Here is a 27,971-nt window from a genome sequence, read left to right as displayed (position 1 = left end):
ATCGTTGTTATTAAAAAAATCAGAAAGTCAGAAACTAATTTGAATGAATTCGATAATACTAGAGAATTCCGAATGTATATGGTAACTCTAAAGAATTTCATCGATCTTTTATTTTGGAGGTAAAAAACGTATTCAGATTCATAAGAATTAGGGGAAAGAAACTGAGTCAATGAAAACAAAATAAATTTACTGCGATGTCAACCGGAAGTAGATACATTGAAAAGATGGTAGTTGAACTTTTGGACATGGTTTAGTGAATTGAGAGTAGATTACCGTGAAGAGGAACACTGTGGGGATTATGAAATTAGTTTAGTGTTAAAGGAAAATATTCACTGAATCGATTCATATAAGGTAGGGATTTTTAGCATTAAGTTGAAAGGTAGAAAAAGCGTCCCAAGCGGAGACTGTCGTGACCTAAAAAAAAAATCGTTAGCCACCTTCTTATATTTATATGGATAGTCGACCTTCGTATGGATAGAAACAAGTGCCTGTGACCTCATCTACCTTAGACGTTTTTTAATCAATCGGCATTGATGAGTCGTTCGTAGTCTGGGATTTTTGCATTCGAAAAAATAAAAACCATCATTTTGATTTTCGTTATTGTCATAGTCCAACAAATTGTTCAGAAGAATTTATTTCATAAACATAAAAGCGTTTAAAAATCATAGAGTATAACTTTAAGAGTATTTTGAATTCATTGATAAATTAGAGGCTCTGATTAATGAATCCTACACCTTGTCACCATTACAAGATAGCTATTAATATATTCTTATCATCATGCGTGAAAACTTTAAATAATGCTGTCCGCCACTTTTTGACCAAGTCACAGAGGTCCATTCATCTGACATTCCTTTTTCGTGGATACCATTTAGATTTGACATATGACAGCTTTTGTACCACCATCCACCTTTTGCTCTTTTAGCACAGTTGTCACTATTTTGGTCATTATCTTGGTCCATTGTCGAGAACTTACAGCCATTATGATATGTCAGCTGATCACCTGTCATAGAAACAAATAGTTTTTAGTTCAGGTGCAAAACAAAGCTCTTTCTACTTCATGGGGCTCGCGGGTATAGATAATTTTTTTTAGATATAGGATTTCGCTTTTTTTCCCTATAAAATTAATAAACCTTATCCTACACTGAATGGAAAAATAAAATAAAAATATAGGGTCACCGTTCATTTCAGCTCACAATCTGCCTTCGAAAGAAGCATGCATTTTTGTAAAGGTACTTTAGAATCCATTACAAATTACAGTCCAATTTTCAATCAAATAAAGCGAGCAATACAATAGTTTAGGACTGAATGATTTCATACATTTGTATATAAAAAGGGTTAAGGAATTTCAGCATGCTTTTAATAACTGCTAGCATTCTTTGATATGGTATGATATTGATAATTATTTGTCTGTACTTGTGTTTTATGTAATTTATTATATTGCGCTTCGGATTTTTATGGAGGGTCTCAGTGGCCGAGTGGTCTTAATAGTTCAACTACTGTAACAGTCTATTAAAAGTAAGGTTGTGAGTTCGAACCCCTCTCGTGGCAAGTGCGTTCGACTCATTCTTTGTGGTTTTATTTGATAATTGTCTCATTGGCTATCCCACATGTTTGTTTAAACAGATAACATTTAACTGCCCTCTTCTAAGCCAAAACTGCTAACAAAACCCGACGATCAAGTAACTGAGGATACTGTAAATATCTACATTGTGAGCAAACTTTAGTTCGGGAGAACTTGGTTTATCTATAATTTTCAATTGGACTAAATTTCAGGATTTGTGAGTACTCTAAGATAGGTTAGTTTGTGAATTTTTGTTATATGGGATCGGAGGTATCTATTTTTGTGCTTTTTATGAATCTGATGGGTCAAACTCTTTCCAACAGATTTTTAATCTGTTCTTTTGTTGTGTTGTTATAACATCACTGCACCAGTATTACTTATCACTTCTGATAGTAATATATTCGGTGTTTTGCAATTATAACCTAGTTTATCAATGACTGTAATTACACCCTGATGACGAGATATTTGCTCTTTTTCTAATATCAATAGTTTGATCAGTAGATCTGAAAATATGCGCAAGGTATAGTCCTTGAATCATTGCAACTTCTTAATACAGTAAGTAATATCTTTTTAAATCTGAGTGTAAGGTGATCTTTGTTCACATTCATAATTTACAAGAGTGGAGTGCAGTACTCTCTCTATCTCTATCGCATTTTTTTTTAGGGAGATAAGGGGTCGGGTCAAATAAACCAAGTTTCGTTGCCGATATTACGTTTTATATCGGTATCCTTTTATACGACCTACATTCTGCAAGATATTAAATGTCGTCTCATAATTTTATTCACGATTCTATCAAAAAAACAAAGAGAAAGTAAAAGGGGAACTTTTTTATTAACACTTTATTGGCATTAGACATTTGGTGTAATTGAAGAAATTATGTAAACGGACAAAATAAGATTTTATTAACATATTATAAGAAACATTCCAACAATGATACCAACTGTAATTATTTTGATGAATTTAAAACAATATCGTGTACATCTTCAATCTTCTCACCATCATGTGCAAAAAAGTAAACAAATATGCATAACCCTTTGTTGAATTCGAACTCACAACGTTCCAGTAATAAAGTTTTTTTTTTATTAAAGTAACGATTAACATTGTATCTATTAATAATGACTGTGCATTTAAATGTCGGGTATACATGCAAAGGAGAGTACGCTTACACTGTCAACGCACCTGGTCGCGCTCCTTTTTCAGTTCTTGCGATTCTCTCGGAATTTGTTTGTTACTTTTATTCGTCTCTGTCTAATCGATTGGCGATATTTGAACGTCATCAAACTACTGTCGCATTAAGTGATACCCCCTATCTACCATTTGAGTGTTTTGCACAGCCACTGTAACCTATCAGTTCATAACATGTTATAGAAAACTATTTAGACTGTTAAGGTCTAAGGTGTGCCCAGGTGAAAGTTAATCCAGAAAGGAGGTTAAGAGGCATGAAATTTATAAAGTATTATGCCATTGTATAAAAGCCAAACAAGAGCAAGTTATTGCTATAGGTGATGCTTAATTGATTAAAACTAATATTTGTTCGCTAGAACGACGAGTCTTCCTACATTGATTTTATGTTTACGGCGAGAAAAATAATAGGGAAGCATTCAGTAGTTCCCAATAAACAATGCAATGTCATGATGTCATTTCTATCGGTGTTTTATACTCTAAATCATTAATTTGTATTGAAACTTCATTAGAAATATTTTAAAAACAAAACAATATTCAATTTTAATAATTTATCAGTATGTTTTATATTTCCGTAACGTTGGCGAACATGTTTCTTGAGCGCGGTCAAATGGTTAATGAGGCCAGGGAAACTATTGCATTAATTTCCATGAAAACTTCTACTCGTACGTTATTATGTTTAATTGTACCCTGGATATTTGAAAACACCCCCCACTTTTTTTTATTGGAAACTGTATTTTGTTCTGGGTGGTATTTTTAAATTACAGGCTACATTTCAATGAGAGATATCATCATACCAAAGTATAAAAATTGGTCAATTAAACATAAGAAAGTAGTAACTAGAGGCTCTAAAGAGCCTGTGTCGCTCACCTTGGTCTTTGTCCATATCATAAACGAAGGACACAGATGGATTCATGAAAAACATGTGTTTTTGGTGATGGTGATGTGTTTGTAGATCTTACCTTACTGAACATTTTTGCTACTTATAATTATCTCTATCTATTGAGCCTATGAATCTATCCCAGTAGTAAAATTCTTTTGTAAAAGTTTACTAAATTTATGAAAATTGTTAAAAATTGACTATAAAGGGCAATAACCCCTTGATTATGTTGACTTATTTATGGCTGTACATTATTGCTGTTTACAGTTTATCTCTATCTATAATAATATTCAAGATAATAACCAAAAGCTGCAAAATTTTCTTAAAATTACCAATTCAGAGGTAGCAACCTAAAAACGGGTTGCATGATTGGTCTGAAAATTTCAGGTCAGATATACCTAGACCTAACGAACATTTCATTCCTGTCAGATTTGCTCTAAATGCTTTAGACAAAAACTGCATTTCACTTTATATGTACTATTTTTGCAATGGCAGCTCTCTTTGTTCGCGGGCGGGGTCATCGGACACATTTTTTAAACTGGATACCCCAATGATGATTGTGGACAAGATTGGTTAAATTCGTCTCAGTAGTTTCAGATGAGAAGATTTTGTAAAAGGTAACAATAATTTACGAAAAACTGAAAAAAAAATTACTATAAAGGGCAATAACTCGTTAAGGGGTCGACTGACCATTTTGGATATGTTCACTTTGTAGACCTTTCCGTGCTGAATATTTTTGCTGTTTACAGTTTATCTCTATCTATAACATTATTCAAGATAATAACTAAAAACAGCAAAAGGAGTAGGTCCGGTAAGGCCCCTTTTTGGCCCAAAAATATAACACTTTTACAAAATTGTTAAAATGTAAACTTTTAGTTATTTATTGGACAGATGAATGCATCTGCGACATAAATATGGGCTGTTTTTTACAATACAATGCACTTATATCGGGTTGTAGCACCGTCAAGTCATGCTAAATTACTGAAATCTTCAAAATTCTATCATTTTAGTTAAATTTTAGACGGTTTCCGTGTAAAACGAAAGTGGCCGCATTCCTGTTCATCCTTAATATTGTAATGTAAGTTGTATTTTATGATAATACATAACATATATAAAGGTTGTGGATGAACACGGATGCGGCCACTTTCATTTTTGACAAAAACAATCTGAAAAGTGACGTTTTTTGGCATATTTGAGAGATTTTTCATATTTGAGCTTCCATCGGATCGTTTTTAATGACTTAATCAGTTAAAATCTTTCACATAAACTAATTGAATCAAGTGAAATAGACACTTAAGTGTTTAAAAAGTGGTCAAAATCTTTCGTCAGATGAAACTGAAATTTGAGGCCAAAATGAGTCCTTACCGGACCTACTCCTTTCGTTAAAATTACCAATTCAGGGGCAGCAACCAACCAACTGATTCATCTGAAAATTTTAGGGCAGATATCTTGACCTGATAAACAATGTTACATTATCAGATGTGCTATAAATGCTTTGGATTCGGAGCTATAAGCCAAAATCTACATTTTACCCCTATGTGTGTGTTCAATATTTAGCCATGACGGCCATCTTGGTTGGTTAGCTCACCAGACACCATTTTTGTAACTACATACCCCAATGATAATTGTGGTCAAATATGGTTGAATTTGGCCCAGTAGTTTCCGAGGAGAAGATGTTTGTAAAAGTTAACAGACGACAACGGACGACGGACGACGGACGCCAAGTGATGAGAAAAGCTCACTTGGCCCTGTGGGCCAGGTGAGCTAAAAAACATGTTACCATATATCGGGAAATGGTACTTAACCTTATCCATATTCATGCATGATTCATTGACATACTGTACCTGTGCCACTGTAATCACCAACAGTCAATTTATATTTTGATGATTCGTTTTCTACTTTGAACGTCTTGTACACAGCGTACCATGTTCCTTCTTCCCAGTCACTTAAATCCACTCGTAATTCATACCGTCCACCAGAAGTTAGTTTGTGAATATTGTCGTTTCCTTCATAAATCAAAACGAAAAAGAAATTTAGGTATAGACTACATGACACTCCTATCGGATTATATAAAGCTGATTCATCTTGTTAGTTTAGAGACAAATATTTTTATAGTGCTTTATCTTCACAATTTTTCAGGTATTTTTGCTGTAAAATATGTTATCAAAATTATCTTAGTTGTACTCTGCTTAAATTGTTTGCACGATTTTAAAATAATCTATGAGCAATTAAAGCAGAACCAGCGGTCTAGAGTTAGGTACATTACACAGATGAAAACTGTATAGTCTATCTTCAATAGACATATAAAGAATAATGTTTAAAACAACATTTTTTGCGGTGAGCTGTTTTATTTCCAAAAAAGAGGATGCTTTGATTAACTAAGTAACTTGCATATTAAAAAGGAAATCGAAAAAAAAGAGTTACTTTTCCTGTTAGGTAAAGTCTATTCCTATATAACTCTATGTGTCAGACATATATTTATGATATTGCGCTTCTAAACTTATATTTAATTTTCTAAGCAGGTGAGAAATACATCATTTATAAGCTTCTGCGACGAAATACATTCATGGATTTAAAAAAAAATATTAAGCGCTAACATGCATTGTAAATTCGCGTGGAACAGTAAGAATTGCTACATGTACCTGAAATAATAATGTTTTGCCTCATAAAACATATTTTTATCTTAGAAAAAGTATTGCTTCAGACTGTCGTTCTTTTGCATGGTATATTTTGTATAAAGAAGCTCTTCAATTTTTATTTTGTATCAAATCTTCAATCGTTTTGCCCTTAGCTTGTTCCCATTTTGGAAAATAAACAGTTTATATCTTTTTCTTTTGCCTTCCTCATGGTAGCTTCTTATACATTTACATGTATTCGTATATTTTGTCAAGATCCTGTGATGAAAGGACTTTTAATCTATTTTAATATAATTTTTACTGTAAAATGGTGGCATGTTTCCGTTTCGTCTCAATAAAATGAATTCTACGATGAAGTAGTATATCAGACTGCTGCTCTTTTGCACAGTATATTTTGTATTAAGCAATAGCCCAATTTGTATCACCTTTATATCATACTATGAAATTATTAAGGTTTTGTTTTATTAGAAAATATAATTGTTAGCCATATCTTCTAACACTTTTGCTTAAGACCGTTTGTTGCTTTCTAAAAAAAATTGTGTTTGAGTGAGTTTATGAATTGCTGTCTCTTTGTTGTATACCCCCAATCCCCCACATCTCTTTTATTCATTTGAAACGGTTGATACCATATTTAAATATATTCCAGAATTAGGGACGGGTAAATGAGTGTCTTCCTGGTGTCTGCAAAAACTATAATGACATACAAAAACATGTACGTCCATGGCCATGGTAATAAAAAAATTTCTACAACAGTATGAGTAAAATTAGTTTCACATCTCGTTCACAATAAGACAAAAATTCCTATCTTATGTTTACATATAAAAATGTTTGTTAATCTATACAAAGCAAACAAAGAAATGTTAAATGCTTGTAAAATCATTTATATGTTTTTTATAACAAATAAATAATAACAATAAGTTAATGGAATAGTTAGCTAACACCATGTTGAAGATAAAATAAAATGTGTTCTCGATTTAAAACAATATGCACATTTTCGGACAATTTTAATAGGAGAAGTGCAGAATTTAGGTTAACATGTCGATACCTTGTATGACCACCTCTTGCATTTAAGATCCATTGACACCTCCGTCGCATTGAATCAATAAGACTTCGAATAAGATTCCACTCCACAGTTAGAAAATAAAATTGAAATTAAACACCAAAATCATCTTCTATTTCTGACTTTCTATATATATATATGTGATCAGTATTTTCAGGATTGATTTTTATAAGTTAAAATGGTGAAAAATAATTCCTTTTTGTGGATCCATGGCAACATTCAGCATTTATTTACCATAAAATATTGCAAAAAGGGGAATATTATGAGACCTTAAAAGGCCATACACAATATACGTTTATCGTATTGAGTACCCGAATCATACACTAATGTTTGGACCGTATGAGTACATGTATATACGCATAATATAGTCATGACCTTATGCATCGGGTTATAATACAAATATGGTCCGGAACTTATAAAACATTAACAGAAATATTCAAAAGATATTACCTAACCAAAAACTGTCATTCAGACTTCCAAATCCATTTTTATAGTCTGACCAAGTTCTATAAAAATCAGTTAAGTTATCTTGTCGTCTTTGTATGACCTGAAACAAAACCAGTACAATTGCTTAATCAATAACGGTTACCTTAAAATACATTACATTTAATAGGGACTTTTATCTTATCAGATTTACCAGCGTCATTATAATTTCTGTACGAATGTAATTTAAAATCAATTTGTCCAAGCAGTAACAACAACATATTATTTGTGGCTGTATTCAAAAAGATATATTCTAATATTAATGTATGTGCGCATCTAATTTACAAGAAAAGAATTTTATAACCTTGGTTTATAAAAGGTACATTACAGTAGAATGGTAAAAAAATAAGGAAAAAATACAAAAATGTCCAGCTAAAAAATCGTTCTACTAATGAACTCAAAGTCGTTAACTTTTTTTTATATTTTTTTAAACTTTTTTTTGCATTTGTGCAGAAATCGACTCCCCTCTTCCGGTCTCGTTTGCCTTGAGACTTGGAGTTAAATATATATCTATCAGTCTTGTAAAATATAGGAAGGAACACAAAACCGATTTCATTTTTAATAATAATTATTCTTTGATATGAAAAAACGGAATCTGATGATAGCGCTTCTTTGTTAACATTGAATATGACGTTATAACGTAAATAACGTCACAACTAAAATCCCTAACAACTGAACTAAAATCGGAAAGTTACGGTACTACCGGTTTTTTTTAAACGGACTTTGAAGTTAAGATATGTTTGAATTAAACAAACAAAAATCACACACACTTCGTCCTATGCCGCATTTTTGAAAATAATGGTTATATAGAGCAGACATTTACTGAGAAAAGGGACGAAGTCTGTAAATTTGTTTTTATTTAAAACATTATTTTTAACTTCAAAATCTGTTAAAAAAAGAAACGGAAATGGTCAAAATCATCCCTCGAGCCTGTCGACTGTTGGTCTGATATTAAATAGAGCCAATAAGGGGTCTGATAAAAAAAACCAGGTTATAATCTATATCTATCGTATACCTCATCTACATAGTCCGCCGTGTAATACCGTCTCATTAATTAAATTGTTGTAAATAAACAATTATATTATATGGATATTCAAACAATTAACCCTATGATAATTACTGTAACTCAATGTTATCATTCAAATATAGAAAGACGATTATATACTGTATTTGAACCATTTGACAGTTGAATTAAAATGTAAGACAAATACAACTTAACACATGTCTTTAGTCCGAATAGTACGGCGGCTTTGTGAAAAATTGTGGACATCCTGCTACAAGCATGAAATTTGGCATAGACATTCCTCAACTATTACTCTTTTATTTCAGATAGGGAGGCATTTGAAAAAAAATGTCTCACTTCCGGTAAAATTCAAAATGGCGGACGTCATACTTTAATCAGCCCAATATCGAAGGCTAGTGTGTAAAAATGTGTTATTATCATGCTACTATCATAATATTTGGTACAAACCTTTGTTTTTTACTACTTTTGAATAAATTAAATAGATAAGAAGTCTTCAGAAACCCAACTTCCGGTTAAAATTCAACATGGCGGACATTGTACTTAAATAAGCTTATTATTTAGGTGTAATACCACCAAATCATGGTACGTCACATCCGGTTGCATAAGATAGTAGGCCTAAAAAAATATTCCCTTGAATTTGACAGTTGTAGAAAATTGACCCTGCATTTCAGTGCACTTAAATTTTTCTGAGTCGTAAATATGTATGTTGGATGTCTGAAAGCAGCATTCTTTTTTTATTTGATGGTCTTATAAAATATTTTGGAGCGTTAAGGTTACATAGTTACCAAAGCAGGTAACCAGTAAATAACAGTGAAAAAATTGGGTTGTTTACTTCCGGTGCTGGTTACTTTCTTATATGCAAGTGTGAATTTTTCACTGTATCACTGGAAAGGATTAAATTTTACACATGCAAAGTATTTCTTTGGTTGAAATAAAGGTAAATACTATACAATTTTTTTAAAAGTGCCAATTTAACAAAGACTAATAGGGAAAAATCAATGGTGGTATTACACCTTTACGGAGGGTAATTGAAATGTGTTTTAACGTATTGCTACTATCATTACATTGTGCAGGAACCTTTCTTTGGTGTTTTTGATGGATACAATGTATAAGACATAGGTCTTAAAAACCCTTACTTCCGGTAATATCCAAAATGGCGGACATAGAAATATCAATTTATTATTCAAATTTTCAACTTTTTTTAGAATGTAAAGAAAAAGATTTTTTTTTTGTGATGGTCATTAAACTTTTAGCTTTAATTTATCCCCAAAACCACTTATTCTATAATGTTGTAAATGTTTAAATATAAAGTTGACACTTCCGGAAAATATGACGTAGATTTCAAAGATAAGTCCTCAATCCATTTCTTTGATGTAGAGTTTTGGATAGATTGATTAAAACAAAATAAAATCACTATTAGTACTAAAACATATTAAAAATTACTACTATTTGGCCAAGAATACATGTTTATTCAGTCACCACCACATGCACACAAGGCAGTGCACGGGAGACCCGATTTTCCACATTAAAAATTACCGCGGAATCCTTTCTTACATCCACAATGTACGAACTTCTGAAAAAATTATGAGGCGTCAGAAAGAGTTTTTTCTAAAAGGGATCCTCTTTGTCCCTTCGCAATCCATTAGTGGGTGGACTAGTTAGCATAAGAGCCAATCCCAAACTCGTCTCACTAAACACCTGCATTAGTATATTGCACGTTTTACATGCTTGAAAAGACTAGACCTAGTTGTGGGAATAGCCTCACTTATAGTTAGCCATCCCTTTTGCGCAAAAAATGAATGTCTTGTTTCGTTAATCATGTTAGCTCCATCTGATAAATTTTATCGATCTTACAGTAAAACCCCGCTGATTTAGGCTGATCAATCTTCATTCTTTATGTTAAAGTGACATCTTCAAATACCATCCATGTCTCCAACGCAGTCTTTTTTTTTCTTTTCAAGCAAAAAAAGAACCGTATCACAACCGGTAAAGGTATTGGTCAGAAATAAGTGTGTGTGATCACTCATTGCCTAGTGCATTTGAAAGGCCATTGATAGATATTAATCCAAAGATTTTTGCCCTCCCCAAACACACCCATAGTTCGTCTGCCCCTATGTCACAGAATAGCGAAATAGTATTGACAGCATCATCAGTGACTGTTAATCATGACTCGTTTCACTGCATCAGACACATGCACCATGATTTTAGTGTCTGTCTCTTTATGTGAACATGGTGCTACACCTGAAATACATCACGAGGTGGATCAGATAGAATATCCTGAGCATTTGTTGCTACAACTACCATACTCATCCACTCTTGTTACAGTTTCAAGGTATTTTATTAAGGTAAGGATATAATACCCATTCATCATACTCGTTAGTAAACACCTTGAAACTGTAACAACAGTGGATGTAGTGTCGGATGCGAACATAGACGTTTGAAAGCTGCTAAAAGAAGCAAGAGTAATATTTAGGGGAAAGGGAATACACAGACGAATCCAGGGTTAAAAACATCCTCAAAATTGGCAAAGTTTTCTGAGAGATGACGACAATAAGAAAGAACTTTTTAGTTTTCAGTCACAGCAGCTTGCTCAATACAATTTTGAGTACAAGGTAGTTGTAGCAACAAATGCTCAGGATGTTCATTAATATTATTATTGTTATCCACCACTTGATGATGTTTCAAGTTGAGCACCATGTTTACATAAAGAGACTGACACTAGAATCAAGATCGATGTGTCTGATGCAGTGAAACACATGACTTGAACAGTCGATACTGGTGTCATTGCTGTTTCGTTATTCCGTGACATAGTGGCAGATAAACTTTGGTTTGCATTTGGAAGGGGATAAAGCATAAGATATATATCAATCCATGACCTTTCAAATGCAATAGGCATTAAAAGATAACACGTTTCCTGGAAAGGGAACTGCGTTGGTGACATTAATGGAGTTCGAAGATGTGACTTAGAATGATGATTGACCAGCTAACATCACCATATGTATTTGATAAATTTAATGTCATTGAAAACGATACGTGGTTTTGTTGTAAGATCGAAAAAAAGAAACAGATTGGGTTAACAAGGCAAGAAAATATGTGTTTTTGGAATTTATGGATGTGAGAAACAATACCACAGTCTATGTAAATGTCGGAAATCAGCTCTCCGATTGTGAATTGCGGCCTAATGAGTATGCTGATTGGGTATTATGTCCTTACCTTAATAAAATACCTTGAAACTGTAATAGGAGTGGATGAAGTCTTGGATGCGTATGGTAGTTATAGCAACAAATGGTCAGGATATTCCATCTTATCCACCACGTGATGTATTTCAAGTTCAGCACCAAATTCACATTTAGAGGCAGACACTAAAATCATGGTGCAGTGAAACACGAACTTAAACAAGTCATGATTCGAACAGTCGTTAATGATGATGCTTTCACTACTGTTTCGCTATTCCGTGACATAGGGGTAGACAAACTATGGATTGTGTTTGGGAGGGCAAAAGACTTTGGATTAATATCCATCAATGGCCTTTCAAATGCACTAGGTAATGAGTGATCTGACACACTTATTGTTATCCATGCCTTTACCTGTTGTGATATGGTTCTCTCTTTGCTTGAAAGGAGAAAAAAAGACTATGTGGGAGACATTGATTGCATTTGAAGATGTGACTTTAACAGAATGAATGATGGGACTAAAAATCCGGGATTTTACGGAAAGATCGCATAAACTTATCAGTGGGTATAACATGGTTAACGAAGCAAGAAAATAACGATTTGCGCAAAAAGGAAGGCTTTTTTGAGGCTATTCCCTCAACTTGGTCTAGTCTTTTCCAGCATATAAATCATGCCATATACTTAGGTAGGTGTTTAGGGAGACTACCTTGGGATTGGCTCTAATGCTACCAACTCCAGGCAGGGACAAAGAGGATAACTTTTAAAAAAACTCTTTTTTAGGCCTCATCATTTGTCAGAAGCTTGTACATTGTGGATGTAAAAAAGGATGCCGCGGTCATTTTTAATGTGAAAAAATCGAGTATCCCGGGCACTGCGATGTGTGCATGTCGTGGTGATGTTATTTTTGGCCGAAAATTGTAGTAATTTTAAATATGTTTCAGTACTATAGTGATTTTATTTTGTGTTAATCAATCTATCCAAAACTGTACATCGAAGAAATGGATCGAGGATTCATCTTTGAAATTTACGTCATACTTTTACCGAAAGTGTCAACTTTATACTTAGACATTTACAACATGATAGAATAAGTGGTTTTGGGGATAACTTAAAGCCAAAAGTTTAACGACCAGCACAAAAAAAAATCTGTTTCTTTACATTTTATAAAAAGTTGAATACTTGGAAAATAAATTGATATTTCTATGTCCGCCATTTTTAATATTACCGGAAGTAAGGGTTTTTAAGACATATGTCTTATACATTGTATCCATCAGAAGCACCACATAAAGGTTCCTGCACAATTTAATGATAGTAGCAATACGTTAAAGCACATTTCAATTACCCTCCCAAACAACTAACCTTATTTAAGTACAATGTCCGCCATGTTGGGTTTTAACCGGAAAAAGGGTTTTTGAAGACATAATCTATTAAATATATCCAAAAGAAGTACATAACAAAGGTTTGTACCAAATATTATGCTAGTAGCATGAAAATAACACCTTTTCAAAAACTGGGCTGATTCAAGTATGACGTCTGCCATTTTGAATTATACCGGAAGTGAGACATTTTTTTCAAATGCCTCCCTTTCTGAAATAAAAGAGTAATAGTTGAGGAATGTCTATGCCAAATTTCATGCTTGTAGCAGGATGTGCACAATTTGTCTGAAATATGCTTGTAGCCGCCGGACTAGAAATACTTGTGGGTTTTATCGTCATCAGGAAAGCCAGGTACGTGTAGAAGCATAACAGTGGTATAAGCCATATATACAGAACATTCAAATTGAAGGCACAAAGAAGAAATATTTTTTCAACAGATACAATTTTTCAAAATGATATCGGTACCGAAGCAGTGACTACTAAGCTGGTCACAGCGGTGATATCATTGGTTACTAACAGTCTTTCAAGAACGTGCAAATCAAAACATTTATATGTAAGGGGTGCGGAAATATGTAATTACCGTAAAAGTTAAAAGAGACATGAAAAGAAAATACAAAAAATACCAAACTCAAAGGTTAATTCAAAACGTAAAATAAAAACTATGCTGAGTTCACACACAATTCCAATTTGATTCGCATTAATTAACTAATTCGAACTAGCGCGCATTCGAGACGTTTTACATCCAAACGTAAATTCTAATTCGAATTGCAGTGCGCGTCAAATTTGCTTTACTGTCCGAACGACGTTAACTTTTAATTCGTATTAACAAAAGCCTATATTTAATGCGATTTAGCCAATTCGAATTAAAAAGGAAGAGTGTGTGAACGCGTTTTACAGCTAGTTTAGCCTTACCATTGTATGACAGTTGTTTACAATTTTGTTAAAATGATTAAATTGGAATGAACTACTTAAACAGACATAGAAGTAAAAAAAAAGGCGAATGTTCAAAGGGACATTCAAACTCATATGTCAAAAATAATCTGACAACGTCATGGCAAAAAACGCAAAAAAGACGAAAAGACGAAAAAGACAAACAACAGAACAAAAACGACATGGAAAACCTGACACTGATCAACTCGACCACGGCAATATAAACCGGGCATGATTTTCCGTTGTGTTGCTCATGTAGGAAGATAGCCGGTGATATATGGAACGCCATGACTGCCTTATGTTAATGATCAGCATTATATGCAGTGCTCACACCATTATATTAAGTGCTCACAACATTATATTAAGTGCTCACACCATTATATGCAGTGCTCACACCATTATATTAAGTGCTCACAACATTATATTAAGTGCTCACACCATTATATGCAGTGCTCACACCATTATATTAAGTGCTCACAACATTATATTAAGTGCTCACACCATTATATGCAGTGCTCACACCATTATATTAAGTGCTCACAACATTATATTAAGTGCTCACAACATTATATGCAGTGCTCACACCATTATATTAAGTGCTCACAACATTATATTAAGGGCTCACAACATTATATTAAGTGCTCACACCATTATATGCAGTGCTCACATCATTATATTAAGTGCTCACAACATTATATTAAGTGCTCACAACATTATATTATGTGCTCACAACATTATATTAAGTGCTCGCAACATTATATGCAGTGGTCAAAGCATTATATGAAGTGGTCAAAACATTATATGCAGTGGTCACAACATTATATGAAGTGATCACAACATTATATGAAGTGATCACAACATTATATGAAGTGCTCACAACATTATACGTTTTTTGTTGTATGATGAGATTGTTGTATGATGAGATTGATGTATGATGAGATCATTCGGTAAACATCGTTTTTTTGCGGAAATTACCGAATCCATAATTTGTAAATTACGGTAATGCCCAGCAAACAAATTTAAACAGTTATTAAAGTCATGTGATCATAAGGCAGTATACAATATTTAAAACTGATTGAAATAAGTAAGGAAAAGATGAAACTAAGAAGTGAATGATTAAAGTAGTTCTGTTCGTCGTAAGAAATACAAATGGCAAAATGTAAGTGAAATAATAAAAAGCTTATTTAATGAAATATCGAAGGGAAATATGTATGACATATTCCTCGAGCTCATTTCCTACTGAAGAACTTTAGCAAGGTGCCACTTTATAGTCCGTACTCAGTTTAAAAAAAGCTTAATTACATTTTAAATAAAACAGTCAGCTTTCTATAAAACATAAGCGTTATATTACGCTAGCTTATATATATATGTCATGATTGAGTCATTTTTGGCATCCATTTTCAGAATTTGTTATTTCACATGAATAAGTATCTAACAGATATGGAAAATGCAGTTTAAAGCATTTCATTGTAGGTGTTTAACATAACTTTAGGCAGCAACCATTTAATTAATTATTTTTTTTTTGGGGGGGGGGGGGGGGGGGGGGGCTATTGATTTTTATTTTTTTCGCGACAAGTCGAAAATATTTTTTTTAATTCAATTTTAGCATTACATATATTGGCAGCTAGGGGTGAATCAACCAATTTTTTTTTCTCAGAATCAAAAACAAATTATTTTTTTCTCCAAAAACTGGAAACACACTTTTTTTTTTTAAAATCCATAAATTTTACCCTTTCAAGACCCAGATTAACATTATTTTCATTTAAAGTTATCATCTCTTATAAAAACTGAGTTTGTGGGGATGAAAAACGTTTACTACGTTTGTTCGTCATTTTGCACGGTTAATATATATAAAAAAAGTGGTATGCTTGATAATGAAACAATTTTCCACAAGAGACAAAATGACTTCACAGAAATTAACAACTAAACGGCCACAGTACGGCCTTCAACAATGAGCAAAGCCCATACTGCATAGTCATGCAGCTATAGAAGGCCCCGAAATGATAAACGTAAAACATTCCTAATTTATGTACAAACAAACGATCGAAAAACTAACATGTATATAACACATTAACAAACGACAACCACTGAAATAAAGGCACCTCCTGACTTGGGACAGCCACATATACAGAATGTGCGGCGGGTTTTAACATGTTAGCGGGATACCAACCCTCCGTCTAACCTGGGACAGTGGCGTAACAGAACAACATAAGAACGAACTATGAAAATCAGTTGTAAAAGGCTTAACTCATCAGATGGGTACAAATATAAATCCATCTACACGAAAATAGAGTAGACGTGGGCGGGTACTTCTATATCCCAACAACAAAAAGACACTATAAGTACTGATCTGAGAGTACTCGCAATTACTGACAGCTAGTTCAAAGCCACTAACAACTAATAAAAAACATGCATCTAAGTTTTGCATTTAGGTAAAGATTGAAACAAACTGTGAGTAAAATAGAATGATTTACTATAATTGGATAGTAACGATTGTCCATGAAAAAGGAATCATTTTCAATTTTCTTCAACTTTGTACTTGTTTGGATGTATAAATATTTTGATATGAGCGTCACTGGTGAGTCTTATGTAGACGAAACAAGCATTTGGCGTACTAAATTATAATCCTGGTACCTTTGATAACTACTTGACCTAAATTAATTCTGGTACATTAAGATACAAAATATAATCAACTACAAGTCATAGAAGAATAATATCTTTTAGATCGCACTTCTTTGATAACAATGGACCTCGAAAAAAGATTCAAATTTGTGTTTAGGTCCAGATGATAGCAACACCACAAAAAATAGGAATGCTATTTGTTGCTGAGTACTTCTTTGATTTTATTTAAAGTCCACACAATTTGTTTTGTAACGGAAGCACAAAAAAAAGATACTCATTATTATGTCAATATATAATTGTAATATAATTATATTAATGGAGAACTTCTAGTATTGTTTTACTGTGAATTCTTCTCGTTGTTGTGATTGGCGTTCTAATTCTTCTCACATACAAGCTTGTCTATAGTCTGAGGATTTCTGTTATTTTTGCTACCAATTTTTTTCCACATCCCATGTTAGGATCAATCTCAAAGGTTGAAAATTTCATATCTGAATATTTTTTTCGTTATCTGGAAAGTTACTTTTGACGGCGGATCTTGATTGTTTCTGTGGGGCTTCTTTCTCATGGATAGGGATCACTCACGGGGAAAAAAATGGAAAATTGTCGAAACTAATTTGACTTTAATGTATAGCATAAAATCGAGAATGGAAATGGGGAATGTATCAAAGAGACCACAACCCGACTCCATAGAAAAAACAACGGCAGAAGGTCACCAACAGTTCTTCAATGTAAAGAGAAATTTCCGAACCCGGAGGCGTCCTTCAGCTGGCCCATAAACGAATATATATTAGTTCAGTGATAATGAACGCCATACTAATTTCCAAATTGTACACAAGAAACTAAAATTATAATAATATAAGAAAAACAAAGACCAGAGGCTCCTGACTTGGGACAGGCGCAAAAATGCGGCGTAGTCCGAATTATATTCTTAAAAGAATTTAAATTCACAAACTAGTTATTTTGAACCAAACATTAATAACTGTTTAAATTTGTTTGCTGGGAATTACCGTAATTTACAAATTATGGATTCGGTAATTTCCGCAAAAAAACGATGTTTACCGAATGATCTCATCATACATCAATCTCATCATACAACAATCTCATCATACAACAAAAAACGTATAATGTTGTGAGCACTTCATATAATGGTGTGAGCACTTAATATAATGTTGTGAGCCCTTAATATAATGTTGTGAGCACTTAATATAATGGTGTGAGCACTGCATATAATGTTGTGAGCACTTAATATAATGTTGTGAGCACTTAATGTAATGGTGTGAGCACTGCATATAATGGTGTGAGCACTTAATATAATGTTGTGAGCACTTAATATAATGTTGTGAGCACTTAATATAATGGTGTGAGCACTGCATATAATGCTGATCATTAACATAAGGCAGTCATGGCGTTCCATAGTGATAAGTCTAGTTTGACAGATCACATACGAGGAAAATAGGACGGGATTGATGTAATGACAATTGAATGTATGTTTGTGGTCATATTAGAAAATGTACAAAAGCGCAATTATTTATTTACATTCAACCGGCAAAATTGTACTCAGAATAAAAAAAACTTTCAGGCTCCTGATTGGCTGATGCAGGTTTGATTTTTTTTTATTGGAAAGCTTATTCATTTAGGTTTGAAAATAGGTGAAAATTAAATTACGTATTCACAATGTGTAGAAGACATGATTTTTTTTATTAAGTGAGGACCTTTTCGAAGCTTCCTTATCAGCTGCATTTAAGTGCACTTTTTTCACATTGCTATATATCTTTTTTTTCTGTAATAAATAAAAGGCTGACATCTATAGTCAAAGGAACTGTTACTCATTTTTTTCAAATTTTCTTCAAGAAATACTTTTTTGAATATGAAAAATGTATTACAAATAATTGAGCTGTTGTAATCAAACAGATATTCCGTAACCGTCAACCGATTCGTCTGTAAAAGCTTCAATGTGACATTAATTGGGATCCACCAGTCCAAACTGTGTGAACATACACATCAGACATGCAGCACAAGTAATATTTAAATTTTGAAGATGGTCTTTAATCTAAATCCTAAATATATATTTAATTGAAGAAAGCACTTATATTTGATTTTTCACATGTCGTAAACCATCTGAAAATTGCAATCGTGTACCAGAAGTAGTTCAGCGGTAGATTAATTCAATCAATGATTGATTTATTGTTGTTTGTCAATCAGCCAATAATATGCTAAGCGAAGAGACATTACTCCTGTACACATAATACATACATGTATGCTGATTTTCGTTCTCGTCCCCGAATTTTCTAAATTAATTATCCATATGAATGTAGGCTTGAAAGCTCTTATACTGCAATTGTATAGTATATACTAAATATTTTACGGGGCATAACTATTTTAGAAATAGATGATCGGCACTGATTTTCCAACCTATCCGAGACATTGATGATGTAAGTCTTTGATATAAATATCATAAATATTTTGCAAGATTTGTAAACATGAGACCGCTCAAAATGCAATTTGGTATATAGTTTATATTTCCGAGGGGCACAATTCCTTTAAAAATAGTTGTTTGGCACAAATTTTCGGACTTCAGAACTTTGCTATATAATTTATATAATAATAATACTAAAATAACGAGATCCAATTTGTCAGTCGTCATGGGGTAAAAACGACAAATCAAAGAATTCAACTTTATATATAGCTAATATAGGACAATGGTGTAGATTTAGCTAATATAGGACAATGGTGTAGATTTAATATTACACCACTACAGACACTTTTGTTTTCCACATAATTAATATTGCCAATAATTAACAAGTTTCGGGTCGAATCCGATACCGATACCAATAGTATATTCACCTGTTACCTCTAACCTTATCTGTACGTTCCGCATCTGACAGGCTCACCACCAAACGGTGTATTTAGGATTTTGCTGTATACACGGGTCATAAGCACAGGGTTGACACTACTAAATTCAAACATTGTCACATTGTTCCCTATTGTAGTATTTTAATCAGTATGACTTTTTAAGATGACAATACGAATACTAAAATCTGGACTTAATATAAGGCGTATAGGCACAGTTTTCCATTTGTTAGCCGGCATGACGTAAAACAGCGAATCAAAGAATTCAACTGTATTTATAACTAATATAGAACAATGCTGTTGATTACTTAAATACTCCATTACAGGCCCTTTTGTTTTCCAAATAATTAATATTACCAATAATTGATAGGTTCCAGGTCGACGGGTTCAAACAGAAAGATTTTGAAAGCAGAGAAAACTGTGCATCTTATAATCGGCATGACAATACCAATACTAAAATAAGGCATACGCATAGTTATATACTTTAATTCAGTCACGGACCCGCGATATCACGGGTGTGTTCTAGTATTATATACATTTCAGTATGAAAGAGTTGAATACGAGAGAAAAAAGCGCTTCCATGACCAGGTGATGCATGTAGATTTGAGAAAATATATCTGAAAACAAATTATCAGTTCGTATCATAAAAACAAAAGATGTATTTACAAGTAAATGAAAAAGTAACAACTTGTAATAATTGTTTTGTTTTCATATATATTTCCTCGAATTTAATACAACGTCACCGAAATCTGATATGACGTTTAATCTGTATTTGTATCAATTTTGTCTCAATATTTGCAAAAGTATTAATTGTTACAGTACTTTACACGGACTTAATATTCTTCTATTATTCTGATTTCTCTAAATGTTTGTTGCCTACTAAATTTGAGGTAGGGCCAATATGCCGAGGATTTTTTTCACAGAAGGGCCAATTTCAAAAAGTGCCAACAGAGTAAAATTTACTATAAAAACAAAAAATAAAAATGCTTTTTGATCAATATCTCGATTTACATATAGTATGATATGTGTGATCAATAGTTAATTTAACCCTAAAAAAGGATGAAAGTCCAATATCCGGATTTTCGGGTGTTTTTATGTGGAAAAAACAGGGAATCCCCCAAGAAGGACATTTCAAACAAAAAAAAAGTTATGCTTTTTATGACTGTTGTTATTCATACTACTTTTTACTTCAAAAATGAAATTGGTTTAGTGTGTCCTTATTACATAAAAAACAACTTTTTAAAGAAAAAATTGTAACATCGAAAAATTGTACCAATATAGCTTCTAAATAAGAGTGATAATGATAAGAATCACCGTAGCTCCACCAGTAGAGCGCAGAACTACTATTAAGTGACGGTTTTGAAGAAAGGGTTCGAACCTCGCTCAGAACTTTTGCATTTTTTTGCGTTGTTATATTAAATTCTAAAGTTTCTATCATATTTTTTCGGATGTTTGCTTGATTCATAGAGTCATTCTGGTTCATTTTGACCATTCAGTTAGTTTACTAGTATATCATTTTACGTGTATCAAAGAAAAAATAATGTATCGCTTATTGTGTGCAATCCTATGACTGTCCATACTCTTGAATTACTTTCTTTTCATGTGTTTACATTACATATATCCAAGGGACAACTGCCGTCAAACTGATGTAGGTGCCTGTACATAACCAATAACACGAGAATTAATTCTATAGAAATTAAGCCTACATGTTGCTAGTGTAATATACACATAACTTAAAATAAGGCCATTGTATACAAGTTTCATAACAACAAAAAATAATTCGTCGAAACCTTTTTTGAACATGGTATTATATGTAACAAATGCTGTCAACAACAATGTTGTCGCCAAATCACAAACTGTAGAGATACTTGTACTGAAATTTTTACTACCGTCTATACACGGTTACATAACTCATCAGAAAAATAAAACAACACCACAGAACAAATCAATTACACTACAAATCGTGGTTGTAGGTAAAGCATCAAGAAGCTGTTGCATCTGTATCACAACGATTTGTTAAAATTACAGAAAAGGCAATAAGTAGTAACACAGGGTGATCTATGACCAACTGATTTAAGATGTTCTCCGGTTAAAATATATACATGTACATGTATTTTCTTGTCTTATCTTATAGACGATAAAACCTTAAAAGACCAGGACAAATACAGATATACATATTCAGAATGAGAAAATCACGATTTGAATTAGTTCGATATTATTTGGCTCCTTGACAAGTTACATGGTATGGCACCTTGCATAAAGGATGTTAATAAGAAAATAAAATCAATATTAAAAAATCAATAGTCATGGCCTTGTTTTAGTAGGAATACCTGTTCAAGGTATGAAAATAAATGATGTGACGTATTATTATGTACTATAATTAGCATCTATCGGGCTATTTAAAACATGATTTATCTATCTTATCGAATGAAACAAATTGCCGGCAAATTGTCCCTACCTCTTTTATTAAACATATTCTGAACAGTATCACGTGTAACACAATCTGGAGTTATCTCAGCATATTGCGAACAATTTTAACTCTATTAATTATATGATAATGTTGATTTTAACATTGACTATGCGAAAATAGTAGACAGGGTGAGAGACAATAGTGCACGACCCGAAGTTTGACAGTTGTGTTACTATTAAAAGAGCTATCATTTTATTGATTTTACTTGCAATTTAAAAACCATTCTCATATCATTGAACTTAATAACTTACAAAAAAACATTGATATTGGATCATACCTATTTATCTGTAATTAAACGACTTCTAAATTATTCAAACAATTTTGGCTTCAACGGCAGTAAGCAGAAGTAAACAAAGAACAAAAACGTTCTCACAGAAACTACAGTATTTTAAAGTTTTTTAAAATGTCAGAAAAAATTAAATGAATATATCTACTATTTTCCCCTGATTGTTCAATTGTAATAGTTTATTAATTGTCATACTTATCAGATTGACATGAAAATCAATAGTCTGTTGCAACAGTAAGGCATACTTTTTTCGCATAGTGCAGTTAACGCTATATATTTCTTTAAAAAAAAAACTATGCAGAAAAAGAGAAATTTTACTACAGAAGGACATTCTTACAGGTAGTATAATAATTGATATTCAATTTAAATTGATAACAGTCTAAACAGTCATTACTATGCCTCAAAAAGTCAGAATACTTAGTACTGCACTGTCGACATGTATACCCTATTACAAAATGTATGATTTTAACTCCCGGGAACTTTCAAAATATACTTGCAGTTCAATTTTAAAGATACCAGAGAATTGTAAAGCGTTACACGCAATGTTTGTACCTCACTGGAAAATCCAGTGTAGTTGGCAAGATGCAAGTCCAAAAATATAATTTTGTGATATTATATTCATTGCTGTACTGTGTACGTATTTTAAAAAATAATGTTTAAATAAAAATGAAAAAAAATTTGTTAAAACTATGTTTTATGCTACATGCGACATGCTTCATTTAAAAAAAAAACGGCAATTTTTAGGCTGTCCAGCGTAACATATTTCATTTATTGTAACCACTAAACTATGATTTTCGTCTAAACTATTTAATATTTTGAAAAACGGGTTTTTCCTTTATTTAACAGAAAGATTCCTTCTGTCTTTTATGCATTTTTATGACGTTATGATGACGTCTTAGAAGAAAAAAAGCGTTCCATACTACAAGGGCAAGTCTGTCCCACGGGAAACAAAATTGAGATTACAGATTTGATTTATCTAAAATGGAAAAAGGTTAGTATTTGTATTTACTACATCAATGTTAATTTGCTTAATTTTATGAATTTTAAAGACACATATCCTGGAAAATGATAGAATTAAATTCAAAACAGTGTGGCTGTGGCCATTGACTGACACATTAAATTCATCCATTGACTGGTACAATTTACGTGAACGTTTGTCTGTAACGACCACTGTTCACAACGTACCTACGATAGACATTTAAACTGCGGGGTCACCAAAGGTTTCTTAACGCCTTTAATTATAAAATAATTCGAAAAAATAATCAGGAATAACCTTTATGTTTTGATTTATATAATTGATATAAATCAAAACATCGTGTTATTTCTGATTATTGTTTTCGAATTACTTTATTGAGGTGTTGAGAACCTTTGGTGACCCCATAGTTTAAGTGTCTTTAAAAAGTACACAGTGAGCAATGGTCGTTACATACAAACGTTCACCTAAATTTTCCCAGTCAATGGATGAATTTAATGTGTCAATCAATGGCCACAGCCACACTGTTTTGAATTTCATTCTATCATTTTCCAGGATATGGTAATTTATGACCGATTTTTCAAAGGCTTACAAGGTTGTCGCACCGCCATTTTTTGACGTAAAAACGAACTCAACTCAAATTTTCATCAATTGTTTGCTTATCAGTGCTCTTATAATGGTAGAATTTTATGATTTTTTTAAAATGCTATTTTTCTTAATTTTTCAAAAATCTAAAATACAGCAATTTTCAATAAGTTGTTAAAAAGAACAGTCAATTTCGCGGAGTATAACAAGAATGTCGCACTTGCTAAAAAACAACGTTTCAGTCAAAGTTTGGGTTTGAACGTTACGAAATATTTGTTTAATAATTCCAGAAATTATGAAAATGGTTATGATATGAATATTTGTCATATTTGAATACTTCAGTTGACATTTGTATTAATAGATGTAACTTTTATCCGAGACCTTATAAACTTTTATTTACAGAAGTAAAGATTTCTGCCGCAGATAGAATAAAACTCTGGAAAGCAAAGACATTTGAGAAAATGAAAGAAAAAAACAAAAATTATTATTTGAAAAAGTAACTAAGTAATGAAACAAAAAAGCCAAAAAAAAATTTCAATGACAATCTCTGCAATAAAAAGGAGAAAAGAGAGAAAAAGCAAAAAAGAGAAAAGAGAAAACAAAACAAAAAGAAAACAATCCTATAGCAAATCTACGAAGGAATTTGCCGTAATTGAGCAAATATCCCTATATCGGAAAACTTTCGCAAATAGAACAGAAAAAAGTCGCGCATTAAAAGAATTAAAACAATCTTTACCATTAATCACCGACACTTTCCAATTTGGCAAAATGAATGTTGTTGTAACACATGTGTAACGCCAGAAGATAAAACGACATACACCTAGGAAAGGCGGTTATCCACGATTTACGTGAAATTGTCGACAAAACCAAGTTATTAAGAACAGATGATGCAAGAACTGCAATCAGCATCATAACGGCGTCTACAAATGGATCAAATGTTCAAAATGAAGTTTTTGTATGTTTAGAACAGAATACATATAAAATCAAACTAAAGACAGACAACTATGAAAATAAATAACAAATCTGCAATTGGAAGTATCTTAACTAATAACTTACTGTCCATCTACCGCCATCGACGTCCATGTTACAATAGGCTTTCACAGTATGAACATTTTCTGGGTATATTGTATAGACTCCACTTTTCGTATTACCAGCGTTTATATCAGAACAGTCTCTTGACAACTTAACAGGTCTCCTGGTTTCTGTTGAAATAAGGAATTAAACCTTTAAATTTACACAAATCAGAATAATTCAACAATAAAATAACGAAAAAGCAGTTATTTGCCAATAACGAGCACGACTTTAAAAAAAACGTCCAAATTAAAAATACATGTAAGTACAATTTCAGGAAGATAATAATTAAACTTAAAAAAAATAAAGGCAATGAATACAAGGCAATCATTATACAAAAGCAATGAAAGTTGTATTAAAGAAAATCGAAACAAAACTACAGCATTCAATTCACTTTTTGTTGACAATTTTTTTCTTCAGATATATATCTTGGTCATGTTCAAACCAGCAACGTATAGCTAACCTTGAATCAATCGAGACTGTTGTCTCGTAAATAACGAAAACAATAATTTGCTCGCTTATGAAGTTCTTATTACGTTTCCATCCAATTAGCAAATTCTAGTTATTCGCTTAATTCATTCGCATTGTAAGAGCCTTGAAAATATAGTTTTTGTTTTTGCCATAGGTTTGAAATTCCTGTTGAGGGACATTAAAAATACTCTATTATAACCTAATCGCAATGTCGGAGCCCAAAGAAAAGCCTCAGCCAAAAGTAAAATTCGACACCAATCAAAATCACTAGAACAGATGGTCCAATTTTCTATGTTACACCCAATTTACAATAACCTTGACTAGCCTTTTTGTGAGTTTTTCTATTTAAGTTTGTTTCTTAGATAGACACTATTCGACATAATTGATGAATGGAATGATTATAATGTGTACAAGTCTGTCTAGCAGGGTTCATCTGACCTTGGCCTCATTTGCATGGTTCAATGATTAATATAACGTTTTAATTGTTTGTCTGTTTCTTGTATACTTTAAGCAATAAATGACCTTATGTATGTGCCTGTCCCAAGTCAGAAGCCTGTTATTCACTGGTTGTCGTTTGTTGATGTGTTACATATTTGATTTTCGTCCATTTTTTTTATATAAATAAAGCCGTTTTCTCGTTTGAATTGTTTTACATTGTCATTTCGGGGCCCTTTATAGCTGAATATGCGGTATGAGCTTTGCTCATTGTTGAAGACCGTACTATGACCTACAGTTGTTAACTTCTGTGTCATGTTGGTCTCTTGTGGAGACTTGTCTCACTGGCAATCATAACATGTCTTCTTTTTTATATTTATTCTGTATATGGAATATTTGTAGGGTATGCATTTATTTCTGGCTTGGTTTATCTGACCTTGACCTCATATTCTTTGATCATATTAATTTTATGTGATACTTGTTGTAAAACTTTATATTTATATTTAGGACTATCAACATACATAAATGGTCAGTCCATCATGCAGGTGAGATTATTCAGTGTGTGCACTCTTGTTAATGAATCCTTCTGTTAAAATACAATTTCTTTTAGAATGAAATTCAAAACAGTGTGGCTGTGGCCATTGATTGACACATTAAATTCATCCATTGACTGGGACAATTTAGGTGAACGTTTGTATTTAACGACCACTGCTCACTATGTACTTTTTAAAGACACTTAAACTATGGGGTCACCAAAGGTTCTCAACACCTCAATAAAGTAATTCGAAAAAAATAATCAGAAATAACACGATGTTTTGATTTATATCAATTATATAAATCAAAACATAAAGGTTATTCCTGATTATTTTTTCGAATTATTTTATAATTAAAGGCGTTAAGAAACCTTTGGTGACCCCACAGTCAATGGTCACAGACACACTGTTTTGAATTTCATTCTATTTTTTTGTTGGCATAACGTCGGAAGATTCCGATGATTTCCCCCAGACTCTTAATTAATTCTGCAAGAAGCGAAGGCAAGCTATGCCTAGATATATATTAAACCTAAACATTATTTGCAACTATACTTTTATTTTAATTTCTGAATTATTTCCATCATCATTTTATGACTATACCCAACACATATGGATAAATGAATTAGAACTCGCTATTTTACAAATACATATGAAAATTAAAAAAAAAAGATAAACTTTACCTGAAACTGATTCAGTATAGCTTCTATTCGAATTTTCCAAATTTTCTATTAAGTCTGTTACATTTTCTGTCAAATCTCTGAACATTTTTTCGAAACGAGATACTGTAGTTTTAAGTTCATCTTGACTATGTTCAGCAATCTCCTTAACTTTGTCCGTATATGCAGTAGATATAGCTTTATCTATATAGTGCTTAAGTTGTTTATTCAAAGACGAAACGTCAAGGCTAGCCACCAGTGGTGCTTTTATGTTATCTGTTACCAAAGGCATTTCTACCACAGCATCATCAGAAGTATTTAATGATATTGTCCAAACAACATGATTAGATGTTAATTGCAAAAACTGACAAATTAATAACCACAAAGTCTTCATTCTCATTTCGAAATCAACGTTTGGTCGGATTAGAATTTATAAACGATATTCTTTTTTCATCTACAATTTTTACATCTTCGTCTTGCAGCATTAACAGTAAGATTTGCAAATCTGAGGATTTCAGATGACGCACAATATCTTGGCATCTCTCTTTTTCTAAATATTTTAATAAACCGAAATACATTCTAATGTTTTTATAGTTTCAACTTTCTTTCTTGTGTCGTAATCTATAGCAAATGTTAATTTCGTTTAAAGTAGACTTGGCAAATATATTTGTTTTATGTTCTGAGAAACCGATATTGTTAGGAAGAGAAATCAAAAGA

At 32.4% G+C, this 27,971-nt stretch overlaps 1 protein-coding gene across 1 annotated transcript; it reads right to left on the bottom strand.

Moving 5' to 3' along the window:
• Positions 1-758: 758 nt before the first annotated feature.
• On the bottom strand, positions 759-27,787 carry LOC139525052 (fibrinogen-like protein A). The gene is made up of 5 exons (XM_071320229.1): positions 27,279-27,787; positions 25,145-25,290; positions 7,770-7,866; positions 5,468-5,629; positions 759-1,000 (listed from the first exon to the last, which is right to left on the bottom strand). Exons 1-5 carry the CDS (start codon positions 27,652-27,654, stop codon positions 759-761), a joined length of 1,023 nt encoding a protein of 340 aa, XP_071176330.1. The 5' UTR covers positions 27,655-27,787.
• Positions 27,788-27,971: the final 184 nt, after the last annotated feature.

Source organism: Mytilus edulis, chromosome 5 (assembly GCF_963676685.1).
Source record: "Mytilus edulis chromosome 5, xbMytEdul2.2, whole genome shotgun sequence".
NCBI classification, from domain to species: domain Eukaryota; kingdom Metazoa; phylum Mollusca; class Bivalvia; order Mytilida; family Mytilidae; genus Mytilus; species Mytilus edulis.
This window is presented reverse-complemented; position numbering and strand designations above follow the sequence as displayed.

Bases quoted from the DNA above. Each gene is read 5' to 3' on its own strand.
- LOC139525052 (XM_071320229.1), bottom strand. From the start codon at position 27,654: ATGAGAATGAAGACTTTGTGGTTATTAATTTGTCAGTTTTTGCAATTA. The intron at 25,291-27,278 runs GTAAAGTTTATC...TTATTTCAACAG, and splicing joins CTATACTGAATCAGTTTCAG to AAACCAGGAGACCTGTTAAG. The intron at 1,001-5,467 runs GTACAGTATGTC...TTTCTATGACAG, and splicing joins TGGTGATTACAGTGGCACAG to GTGATCAGCTGACATATCAT.